This window comes from Brienomyrus brachyistius, chromosome 22 (assembly GCF_023856365.1).
Source record: "Brienomyrus brachyistius isolate T26 chromosome 22, BBRACH_0.4, whole genome shotgun sequence".
NCBI lineage: Eukaryota > Metazoa > Chordata > Actinopteri > Osteoglossiformes > Mormyridae > Brienomyrus > Brienomyrus brachyistius.
Window position 1 is genome coordinate 6,036,001 of NC_064554.1, and position 12,356 is coordinate 6,048,356.

Here is a 12,356-nt window from a genome sequence, read left to right on the forward strand (position 1 = left end):
TATAGATCTAACTGGGAGTGAGCAGCTAGAGCTAGAACTAGAGTCCCTGTAAGATAGATTGAACAAGTGTCTTTTTACTCTAGTCTTGAACATTGAGAGTGAGCCTGAATCTTGCATATCCAATGGAAGACGATTCCACAGCTGTGAAGCTCTGGAAGAGAAAGCTCTGCAGCCCTCCATAGGTCATTCTACTCTAGATACCCGACTCTTACTTAGCGTATCAGTTTTCTGTTCACTCCGCATCTGAATGCCCTATTTCTGTGAGGCTGTGTTACAATGGCTCTAAAATCAGAAGCCGGACAACCATTAAAAGTGCACATAATAATTGAAAATACCCTCATTTTAAGGTACCTCATTTTAAAATACCTCATTTTGGCTTTCAACAAATTAAAACAAGCACTGCAAAATACGATATTTAACAATGTTTTAAAACAAACCAAGTAACGATGATTCCTTGCCTTTCCCCTCCATCAGCTTCTCTGTGAGACTGAGTGGTTTGATTTTTAGCGGAGAATTCTGGGAGTCTGTGTTGTGCCGTGGTCGAAGCAACCAGGAAGTAATGCTGCTGGTTTCATTTAAGATTTTAACGCACAATACAACTTTATCAATATAAACAGTGTTGGCATTATGTGTCTCATTTTTAAAATATATTGATATACCATAAAAAATTGTGTAGACTACCGCCCAGCCCTAGCAATGTCATTATTTTTTGTACACATTTCATATAAACCGCGTGCCCCTCCTTGGTCCTCATTGAGGCCCCCTAGTGGGCTGTGTACCCCTCCCCCCCTGTTTGAGAACCATTGCTACAGTATAAAGGCCACCAAAAGCTTCTCCTTCAAAGAGAGTACCAAGTGTCCCTCAAAGACACCACCCACTGACACAGACTCGTGACTAACCTGACCTGTGTCACTGACTGCCTGCCTTTGCGTGTCTGATATCCAGGTCAATTAAGGCACTTCCAGTGGTAAGCCGAGGAGCCTTTAGGAGGATTGTTAGCAACGTAATCGAGGACGGAACAACATGGGAAAAGATAATTACTCTGCTCTGATCATGTTTGCAGCGTTAACATGGACAGTAAGTAAAGGCACTCGTTTCGTGCACGTGACGTACGGTGCCAGGCAGAGGCATCAGTACGATCTCCTGTTCTGTACACGCCTGTATTGTGCTCAGACATCATTTCAAAGCTGGCAGATGTATGTTGTGTATTTTTATAACGGTGCATCTTTTTAAATTAAAAACGTGGTACCTCATTGTGTGTGTGTTTATATGGCCTTTGTGTGCCATTCTAACATCAATCAGGCATGTAGCTGATATCCTGTGACCTGTGATTTATTCAGCTGGACGGCTAGCTGGGGAGGGCAATGTGCTGTACAAAAATAAAGGAGTCCTTTATGAAAGGGCTGATGCTGGCTGTGCTTATCTCCAGCTGTGTGCTATGAGCACCCCCCCGTGACGGCTGCACTGTTAGGTTTTCCCCTACTTTGCTGTGTAGATAAAGCTGATGAAACAGCATAAATTTCATTCAATAACTGGTGGAACTTCTATTCAGATAATACCTGTACGTTATGCCCTGGGAGACTGACAATGTGCTGCCTGGAGCAGAGTCATCTAATTGGTGAATGGGCTGGTCACCTGACTGCCTATCACGCCATGTTACACACACAAATGAGAAGGAATTTCTATAATGCGGTAAAAATTGAACTTTTCATTGTGAATATTGATGAATAATATGATTAGTCAAATATGAATAGCTGGTGTTGGTATTGTATTCCTGACATAATTACTCAGTGTTATATTCCCTCAATAAGAATGAACACATAAAAATACACAGTACACAAAGACACACTTAGAAATAATAAACACACTGGACACATACTGAAAAGTTTGGCATAAGCTTTTGATATTTTTATTTTTAAATTATGTTATCTTTTTAGATTTAATTCATTTTTGTGTTAAAGTAAGTCTGCATTCAAACTCATACTTTCAGCCGCCCAGTGACATGCTGCCTGGGCACTTGCTGCTGTTCAGCAGGGTTTCATTGATGCAGTGTTTTTTTCGTTTCTCTCTTTTATTTAATGGTGCGTTTTAGATGGTAATGGTGGTGCAGGTGACTGTAACTTTGTTTCTTTTAAGTACTGCAAGGCGCAGTGAGTGCCCTTTGAGTGCTAATGCTGTGGTATTGAGAGCCTCTCACCTGCTTTTACTGCTTAACTGCTTCAGGCACGCCCCCTTGTGGCCGCATGGGGCCGGAATGTTCTGTGTTCCCCAACCACATGCTTTGCTGGACCCTGGTCCCCTCCTCCTGAGAGTGAACCGGCGATGGTGGTTTTATTGTTGCTATAGTCCTGAATTTGGGGGGGAAAAAAAACTGTTATTACATAAAAAATGTTTTTAACTATCTCAGAGGTAAAACTGACAATTTAGACAATGGAGTTATATAATTTGAGTCTGTCTTCAAACTGATTTTAAAACTGAGAAAAATAAATTTTTAACGATAATGAGTTTATGAATTGATACACACTCATTTGTATTCTACATTAATTTGGGAATAATGTATCCATGTATAAATATTAATGATTATAAGTTGTAATGTTAGGTGTGAATAATCACAGAAAATCATTGTGATTAATTAGTTATTTATTTCACTTTATTGAAATTCTGCAGACTCCACCCTGTTAAATTATTGAGGTTCCATCCTGCAGATGGAGGAATGGGCCATAGTATTTATTTATACATTCTCATCTCTGTGCAAATAAATGCAAGCTGAGTAACTGTATAGCTGCTTTTCAGTGTGTGTGTGTGTGTGTGTGTGTGTCTCCAGTTTCTTTGTCGACACGTCAGTAGGAAAATAACATTCTGAGATATGTCGTCAAATTTGGCTCATACAACCAAATGTACATAAAACCACTGAATTCAAACTGCATGCTATAGAACTTGACCATATTTTTCCTGTCCATAATCTAGGACCTTGCCTTTCAGAAGGTATATGACTTTTTTATGCATTACAGGAAAGTAGGAATTTCATACATCATACATAAATCACCTTTTTTCTATGCGCAGTCGCTTAAAGAGTATTCTATGCATTCTATATCAACAATAATAAAAATAATAATACAGTAAATTTTGGTAAAGTGATCACATTGCCCAGCGACCCAGTAGGATGAGCGGTTTGGAAAATGTATGGATGGATGGATGATCACATTGCCCCAGTGATTTTTGTGACTTTTAAGTGAGCGCAGTGTGTCAGACTGGATGTGTAAATAAACATTTGAGTCTGTTATAAGATCCCCGCAAACTCCACAATCTGCCAAGGCTCTACCCCGGCCTTGTGCCCTGTGCTTTCAGGAACAGGCTACAGCCAGAGGTGGGCAAAAATACATCAATCTTGTCACAATTTACTAATACTTGCTCATGAAATGTAACAAAATGAAATACTAAATACTGGTGTGAGGAAGTGTTATGTAAGTGGTGTGTATTAATTAAAATACAAGTAATTTGAAAATACAAAAATACTGTACAGATAATATAGTAAGGGTAAATGACAAATAGGTAAAATGTAATATTTACAAAATATGCAGCTTGCCTTAACTTTAAGCAGAATAATAATTTTGTGATTTACATGTGTTATAGTGCTAATAGTGAAATGAACAATAAACTTTTGTAACATCAGGAACGTAATGAAAGCTCTGCAGGCTACACCTGCATCGGCAGGTTGGGATGTCACGCTTTGTCCAAGGGTGGGTTTCCCGACGGCTTTTAGCGTTTTGCAAACGTCGGAGCGTTAAGACTATACTTGAGGTAGAACTTACGAACGACGTAGCGTTAAGAAGGCACCCCAGATTAAGATCGTGACCATTTGTATCGTGGTTTCGGTCCCTGAATTTATAACTTTAATTTATATCCAGTGTTTCCCGCAGATTTAGTGACTGCGTATGCACATGCAAGGAAGCACACCAACGTTTCTTAAATTATCATAATGCGTGGATTTCCCGCTTTGACTTACAGTAGGGTGCCAAACAAGCGAAAACTCAAATAAGAAACTGTTTTTGAGCATATATCTCAAAAAGGGGGCCAGTGACGCATAAAATATGCACCAGGCGGTTCTCCCTTTTATACAGGGTACATTTACGTCAACGTTTAGCTGGTAGAAATTAATTTTGTCCTTAGCAACAAAAATAGCTACGCTGGTTTATTCATATATGACAAACCATCACAATCGTGCCTGTTGAAAATAACTAGAACGCCACTAGCAGGCTACCAAGTTAGTTCACAAGTTCTAAAGCAGCTAGAGCACTGTTGTTTGTTAATTGCTACATTTGTATGCCCTATAATGGCATTCAGTGAGTAATATCTGATATATTTACTGCATACTTTACCTTACGGCAATTCGCACCGAGCACCAATTGTTTATTGAAAAAGGATCCATAAACCGTTTATTTTTTCCGCCACCCGCTTACAACGGCCAGCCTCCGTTGCGTCCCGCCCACTTCTCGTCCAATCATCAACTCGATTGGCCGTTACTCTCCACTCGGAGCGCATGACGTTGCTGTAAACAGCAGTATTTAAGGAGGCAAAAGCCATCCGTTTCAAAAGGGGTTCATGTGTCAACAGTGATTGGTGTGTTTGTTTTATTGGTAAGAGTGTAGCAGCGATGGAATCTTCCCAGATCCGCCAAAACTACCACCGCGATTGTGAAGCTGCCATTAACCGCATGGTGAACATGCAGCTCTTTGCTTCCTACACGTACATATCCATGGTGAGACTTTTTGATAGTAGGATGCATTTTGCAGTGCCCTGCTTGGCTGCATTTTTTGCTGTAACCGTCTGCGTTTTTCCATTGTATTTTCTTATTTAATTCTGTTCTTTGTTGGAGTGATGGCGCCATGTCCGCTCCAGGTGGCTAGGTTGTGTATGGTCTAACCTTACCACCTTGTTTCTCCAGGCCCATTATTTTTCTCGGGATGATGTTGCTCTCCTTGGTTTCTCCCACTTCTTCAAAGAGAGGGGAGAGGAAGAGCATGAGCATGTAGAGCATCTGATGGCCTTTCAGAACAAGAGGGGTGGCCGCAACTTTCTGCAGGACGTCAAGGTGGGTGGGTTTTGCTTCACCTGTTGGGTTAGGGTGGCTGCTGTGTGTGGTTCTGAGCTTGTGTGTTCCTTGTCTGCAGAAGCCAGAGCGGGATGAGTGGGGCTCGGGGCTGGAGGCGATGCAGTGTGCCCTGCAGTTGGAGAAAAATGTCAACCAGTCCCTGCTGGAGCTGCACAAGATGGCCACCGAGAAGACTGACCCGCATGTGAGTTGCAGTGTGAGGGTGCTCCTGCTGGGGATGCTGTAAGTTCATTGTCAGCTAATGAGCTCTCTCGCCTGCCAGCTGTGTGACTTCCTGGAGACTCACTGCCTGAATGAGAAGGTGAAGACCATCAAGAGAGTGGGTGATTACATCACCAACCTGTCCAAGATGGATGCTGCAAACAACAGACTGGCAGAGTTCCTGTTTGACAAGCACACCCTTAAGCACAGTAGCTAAGGCCTCCCTGGGGCATGTACCCCTCCCCCCGACACCCTGCAATGCCTCTTGTGCTGTTTTTGTTAAAGTTGACTTGTGGAAGTTTGTCAGGTGTGGTGCTGTTCTGTACTGAAGGTGTCCTTGAGGTGATCACTAAGGCTTCAGCAGAATCCAATAAAAATGTCTCCTATGACTTGTCTGTGTCCACTATTGGAGCTGTGGGTTCATGGTGAACCTCATGCTAAACTTCCCATAGCTATAGATGACAAGGGACCCTAGCAGTATCTCAACTGCGGTTTTTGCTGACCCCCCCCAGCACTCCTGAACAAGCTTATCGACGAGCTGGTGAAGGTGTCCTGGCAGCTGCAGGGGAGCAGAAATGAGCTGAGTGTCCCTGAGGACTGCCTTTAAATGCTAATCATAAAGTGAAGCTAAAGGGTTTATAGCTGCTTCCACTCAACCTTTCCACCAAGTGTAAATGGGTTCATTAGCAGAGTGAGTGTTGTAAAATTAAGCTGGATGGTAAAAAGGAGGGAGATGTGCATTCCTCCCTTTCTCTATGACCCATTACCAGGGAAATGGTTGAGAGGGTGGGATTAACCTTTTTCAATTTGATCGGTTTAAGTAGCATGTGCTGCAGCCTGACAGCAGGAGAGAGATTAAGTCAAATGCTGGTTTAGTGACTTGAATGGGCTTTGGGGAGAGGAGTTTAAGGCCCAGTGTATTTGGCAAGGGGATTAGGGTTAGTATAGTAAGGGAGTGAGAGAACTGCCATTGTTAGTGACACAGGGCTGATCACAGACCACTGACAAAGAGAAGTTGATTCTTGGTAAGTCATGTCTATTTCATGTCGTAGTCCTCCTCTGATGGCATTTGTACTCGCTTCGTAAAACTGAATTCAAAGCGAATCCTGTGTTTAGCTGCCTATCTCATGGGAGATAATTCATCCTAATCATCTCGAACTCGTGTTTCCTGCTTATAGCAGGGACTGATGTATCTGTAACGTATGGGAAGTCTAGTGAACATTGTGCCAAGAAGTGCTGACATCTGCCTTAAAACGGAGCCTTTTAACTGCTCAACTTAGAGGAAATAATTCTGCAGGGTATCCGAGACAGAGCAATCTTAGCAATCTTAATGGTTAGCCCTATTCCTATATAATTTATAATTCTTCTATAATTTAAACAAAAATCAGTTAAATTTTCTGCCACTGCTTTCGCCTGAGCTCTGTACGCTTTGTCCTTGCTATTTAACATTTATACTCCTGGAGAGATTTGTGAGAAATTAATCTCAATATCCCAATATTTCTAACAACAAAATCACATAGCAATATTTAATTTTTTTTTCAATATAATGCAGCCCTGGTATATTATAGCAAATACTTTATTTCTTGTCATGCCATCCTGATCTGATTCTTCCCACCAGATTGCAATTATCATGAGTGACACGTAGCATTTTTTAATGTTTTTTTTTTTACTTCGTCCATTGATGTTTTCTGAGTTTGTAACTTTTTTTATCCTGCATGTGTGCACATCCTGTATGTCAGTCATTCCTCATTATCCTGCAGTCATCCTACATTTCACTTATTGCACGGTTTCCTGATCTTGTGGTTTCACCAAACGCTGAGCCCATGTATGCAATACATGCAAATTCCGAGAATGTGCTGCTATGCTTTGAGGGCTTTCTGCTCTCACCCAGGTCCACTGAGTGTCACTCAGCATGTCTGTGTGCCACTGTGACCAGGGGACAGGACAAGCAATCCTCAGTTTTGCTTAAGCTTTGGGATTTCTGGATTAACGTCTGCATTTAATCTTGTTAGTTCCTGGTGGGGGGGGGGGGGGGTAGGTTGTCATAGGATTATGGTCATGTTGGATGCACTGTGTGGATTTTCCTGTGTGGGTCACTGGCTGCTGGGGTTGTAGGGGTGTATCTTGGGTCCCAGGGCACAGAGACAGACTGCAGGGGATCCCATATGGGTCACAGGGCACCGGGGGGGGGGGGGGGTGTATTCAAGTTCCCAGGGCTCAGACACAGGCTGCAGGGGATCCCATATGGGTCACTGGGCACTGGAGGTGTATTCCAGGTCCCAGGGCATGGAGACACGCTGCAGGGGATCCCATATGGGTCACAGGACTCAGCACAAATGCACACACAGCTGAACTATGTGCTGCATATTTCATGCTGATTCGTTGGTTCCTGCATATTGTGTAAAGTGTGTCTCCAAAGCTCTCTGTAGTCATGATCTGCTTTTGTAACAGATTTCCTGTGGACTTCAGGAAGGCATTAATGTGTAACATGTTAAAAATGGATTACAGGCAAAACACAGGGAGAGGGACGGAGAAGTGCTGAAGCCGCACAGCCATTGGATGATGAGTCTGTGTTATATCATGTGACTTGTAGACAACCTGGGGGACTTCACACTCTTTGTGAAGAGATCTCATCTCACCAGTCTCGGACCCCACATGTTCACGTTCCACAGGACCCGCCGTGATAAAGTGCTGAACAGGACAAATTTTCATTTTTGAACGCAGGAGCAAGTGGGAAGTGAATGATATGCCTGCGGGAATGGAACAATAGAAATCAATAAGCTCCACAAGAAGAATTAAAATAAGCATTGTTCAGTTATTTTATTTTAAACTATTAGTAATGTTAGTGAGCGAACAGAGTTACGTTAAAAATATAACCAAATTAAAGAAAAATAGGATCCTACTAATTCATTTTCACCCAGCCAGCCTATTCTAGAACTTTCAGAAGGATGTTAGCATTTTATGTTCCTCTCGGTGCTACCAAGTCCGCTTATGATAAGTGACTTCGGCCTTTTTTTTTAAGTCACTTATAATTTTATTGAGTTGCGTTTTTTTTAAGGCTTGTTCTTATTTTGAGGCTGTGGTTTTAACGTAACCCTAATTTTTCTAATAAAACAGGTGTGTCATTTGAAGAAATTCAAATATATATACCGTGGTATGTAGCATTTTGATGGTATTTTTATTTTACAAAACAACACTGTTTTATTGTGTGTCCCCACAATAACACTGCCAGTGTACAGAATCTCACTGGCGCAGTTGGAAGCAGAGCAGCATCCAATGGAAGTGGAACAGCGTCTTGGAGGAGCAGGCGGCAACGGGATGGAATCTTGCGAGTTGGAATAGGACGGAATTTTCCAGAAGTGGGCGGGAACGGGATTTAAAATTCCATCCTGCCCAGTTCTCTATTTCAGTGACGTTGATGCTGGTACTGGTGTCTCACTGTTCTCATTTCGTCCTTCTGAAGCTGAGCAGCAATGCCATTGGCCACTTTGAAGACCCTCCCCAGGGTTCTCCGGGCAGTAGGATCAGAACCCGAGTGGGAGGAACGTGAGGAACCTGAGTGGGAGCCACAGCACGAGCATGAAGCAGCCTCAGGCCCCGTCGCCCATCCACACCACCCAAGCCACAACTTTGACCACATGAAGAACAAGTTCATGAATGAACAGGGCAAGCTGCCAAGTGGGTAACTAAGGTGCTGAGAGCGCACCCTTGTGGAGGTGCAGCGAAAGGAGGGATGGTAATTTGCTGAATGTTTTTTATTTGACCCCATTTCTCCCTCCTCTCCTCTCTCCCACATCTCGCTGGCCCTCACCTCTCCTCAAAAGACCACAGTCATAAGAGTAAGTTCCTCCTGCTTGCAGTGCATCCCTCAGCCTCTCAGACTTCCCCTCACTCCTTCTGCCCACCATACTGTCTCTCTCTCTCTCTCTCTCTCTCTCTCTCTCTCTCTCCCTCTCATTGACACCTTTCTCCACTTCTGCTAGACCTTCCCTCATTGTGGCTGCATCACAAGTAAACCACTGAAGCTACTGAGTTAGAATCAGTCTATAACATTTACGTAATGCAGACACAGGTGCACTGCAGTTGACTTACCTGGCTAGCAGAGGCTGAATAGCCCTGTTCTGCACTGGGGCTGGCCTGGCAGCCTTACGGCACACACTCTGGGAGCGTGATGACATGCTTACGGGCTCCTGGCCCCGCCTGTCGCCCGTCTATGCCCCCCGCAGTGCCCGCTTGGGCCGTCGGTGCCATGGTCATGCTGTTTCTTGCTCTGCTGGGTTGCTGCGCATTCTGCATTGTCAAGAAATGTATCGGCAAGAAGAAGAAAGCCAAAAAAGCACGAGAGAGGAAAACAGGACAGCGTCGAAGGAAAGGTGCCGAGGGTGAAGGAGAGGAAGCGAAGGTGAGGGCAAGGCGGGACCTCTGAAGACATTGAGGGCAGGACTGTTCAGCTCCATTCATGAGGGTCATAGGCCACTGGGCTTCTGTTCCTCCAGCCCACCGATTCCACAACTAGTTTCCATCATGTTCTCCTGGGGCACTTTAGCAACCCGAGAGGCCCTGTGGGCTTTTATGTCTAAACTCCATCAGAGATACATATCGCCATGATGATGAAGTCTTCCATCTCCCACAGGAGGAAGTAGAGAAGGAAGGGAAGGAAGAGAAGGAGCGCGAGAACCTGGGAAAGCTGGAGTTTACCCTGGATTATAATTTTACTGATAATCAGGTCAGCCTTTACTTGAATCTTCATCTCTGTTGGCCAGAATTTGCTAATGTGGTTTTCTGGTGTAAGTCATCATCATCTCCATCATTGCTCTCCTAGCTGATTGTGGGCATCCTGCAAGCTCAGGATTTGGCTGCGATGGACATGGGCGGCACCTCGGACCCCTATGTCAAAGTCTACATGCTTCCTGATAAGAAAAAGAAGTTTGAAACTAAGGTCCAACGCAAGAATCTGAGCCCAGTCTTTAACGAAACCTTCACCTTTAAGGTCTGTGGCCCATTTTCTCTCACCGTTTTCCCGCTAAAAGCAGTTTCCAGGTCATTGCTGTTGGTGATGTGATCAATGTCTCCCACCTGTACCTATTCACTGTTATGGCGAAAAATGAATGTGATGTCATTGTTGCTGTCATTGTAGCCTTGAGTGACACCTGAAGGAGAGATGGCACCTTTTTAGCTGAACTGTACTGTGTTGTTAATAGCTTGGGCACTCTGCTCTCATACCACTGCATGTAGACAGACTGACCTTCCCTCCATTGCTTTCTCCCTGCCCCTCAGATCCCCTATGCGGAGCTGGGTGGGAAGACGTTGGTACTGCAGGTCTATGACTTTGACCGTTTCTCAAAGCATGATGCAATCGGCGAGGTCAAGATCCCCATGAACACTGTGGACCTGGGGCGCCCCATGCATGAATGGAGGGATTTAGAGAATGGAGAGAAAGAGGAGGTAGTCGGCTGTCACTATGCTCTCCAGTAGCCAGCTTTTCCTCTGCTAGCCTCCTCACAGTACTCCCCCTCTTCGGTACTGTGGAGAACATTAGTCTGATGCAGAAGTGGAAAGTTCCAGTTCAGAAAGTACAAATCCAGACCAAGATTTCGTTTCAACCAACCAGTTGAGCATAAAGAGTCACAGTCACATAGCACTGAACTGGTTAGTAAGAAACAAAACCTTGGCCTGGATTTCTACTTTCTGGACCTGATACTTTTCACCTCTGGCCTGATGTCTCATCTCCTTCTCAGCAAGAGAAGCTCGGTGATATCTGCATCTCCCTACGTTACGTTCCCACTGCTGGCAAACTCACCGTGTGTGTGATGGAGGCCAAAAACCTCAAGAAGATGGATGTTGGCGGTTTGTCAGGTGATTCCTCAGACACGCTGCCACCTTTTCTGTTGGAATAACAACATCACTGCTGTCCATGCAGGTGGATGGGCTCTCTCATTCACTGTGCCATTGTGCCAAACTTCCCCCCTCACTTCAGACCCCTTTGTCAAGATTGTACTACAACATAACAGGAAGAGGCTGAAGAAGAAGAAGACGACAGTGAAGAAGAACACCCTCAACCCCTACTTCAATGAGAGCTTCAGCTTTGAGATCCCTTTTGAGCAGATACAGGTATGTCCAGTGCATGCATGCAGTGCTGCAGTGCAGCTACAGACAGATAAGTTGGCGAGTCATTTTAATGCTTCTGCTTTTATTCTCTTCTCTATGGCAGAAAGTGCAGGTTGTGATAACTGTGTATGACTACGACAAACTGGGAAGCAATGACGCCATTGGCAAGACCTTCATTGGCTACGGCGCTTCGGGGGCAGGGCTCCGTCAATGGTCAGAGATGTTGGCCAATCCCCGACGCCCGGTGGCTCAGTGGCACACTCTGATGCCAGAGGAGGAGGTAGACGCAGCGCTGAAGGGGCCTCATCGCTGACATGTCACCGTGAAAGTGTAGGGTAGCTCCATTGCTAACATGCCGACAGCTTAAACGGTAATCCTAACCTATGGTAACCATCACTCTTTACAAAACAAGTTGCTAGTCCATATGCGACTTGACTCATTCACTAGTTTTTTTTTATTCTTGCTTATACGGGTAGTACTTTGAGGCATTTGGTCATATTTGAAGTGTTTTGTAAAGAAGTGTATAATTAAAGTATTTTAAACGTTTGTGTGTTTTACTGAGAAAAAAACAATATATGGCAGTTATTCCTATGTACAGTAGAAGGTTCAGAATTTAAGACTATAATAATACTTTTTATGATTTTTTTAAAAAATATTATTATTATTATTACTTTAGCTTCATCCTGGGTGGACTGCAGTGCTTCTCTATGGCCACAAGGTGGCAGCATGCTGGCAAATGAACCACTATACATATTAACCTACAGCTGTCCATATCCCACCTGCTTATCCCATACAGGGCCATTAGGGGGACCTGGAGCCTGTCCCAAAGGGCACAGAGCCCAAAGCAGGAGACATCCCCTCTGGGTAGGATGCCAGTCACACACCGTGGAAATGTTAGAGGAACCAGTTCAGTTATGTACACGTATCTGGAGAG

General features: G+C 44.2%; 2 protein-coding genes across 2 annotated transcripts; both read left to right on the plus strand.

The window, feature by feature from the left end:
• Positions 1-4,581: 4,581 nt before the first annotated feature.
• LOC125717671 (ferritin, middle subunit-like) lies at positions 4,582-5,703 on the plus strand. Its single transcript, XM_048990847.1, has 4 exons — positions 4,582-4,759; positions 4,946-5,092; positions 5,172-5,297; positions 5,376-5,703. The coding sequence occupies exons 1-4, from the start codon at positions 4,655-4,657 to the stop codon at positions 5,529-5,531; spliced, it is 534 nt and encodes a 177-aa protein (XP_048846804.1). The 5' UTR covers positions 4,582-4,654; the 3' UTR covers positions 5,532-5,703.
• Positions 5,704-8,784: 3,081 nt separating this feature from the next.
• Positions 8,785-11,863, plus strand: syt5a (synaptotagmin Va). Its single transcript, XM_048990841.1, has 9 exons — positions 8,785-8,992; positions 9,139-9,153; positions 9,541-9,716; positions 9,948-10,040; positions 10,137-10,304; positions 10,592-10,759; positions 11,053-11,170; positions 11,292-11,425; positions 11,526-11,863. Exons 1-9 carry the CDS (start codon positions 8,788-8,790, stop codon positions 11,733-11,735), a joined length of 1,287 nt encoding a protein of 428 aa, XP_048846798.1. The 5' UTR covers positions 8,785-8,787; the 3' UTR covers positions 11,736-11,863.
• The last annotated feature ends 493 nt before the right edge of the window (positions 11,864-12,356 follow it).

Bases quoted from the DNA above. Each gene is read 5' to 3' on its own strand.
- LOC125717671 (XM_048990847.1), top strand. From the start codon at position 4,655: ATGGAATCTTCCCAGATCCGCCAAAACTACCACCGCGATTGTGAAGCT. The intron at 4,760-4,945 runs GTGAGACTTTTT...TTGTTTCTCCAG, and splicing joins CCTACACGTACATATCCATG to GCCCATTATTTTTCTCGGGA. The intron at 5,093-5,171 runs GTGGGTGGGTTT...CCTTGTCTGCAG, and splicing joins ACTTTCTGCAGGACGTCAAG to AAGCCAGAGCGGGATGAGTG.
- syt5a (XM_048990841.1), top strand. From the start codon at position 8,788: ATGCCATTGGCCACTTTGAAGACCCTCCCCAGGGTTCTCCGGGCAGTA. The intron at 10,041-10,136 runs GTCAGCCTTTAC...TTGCTCTCCTAG, and splicing joins ATAATTTTACTGATAATCAG to CTGATTGTGGGCATCCTGCA. The intron at 11,171-11,291 runs GTGATTCCTCAG...CCCTCACTTCAG, and splicing joins GGATGTTGGCGGTTTGTCAG to ACCCCTTTGTCAAGATTGTA.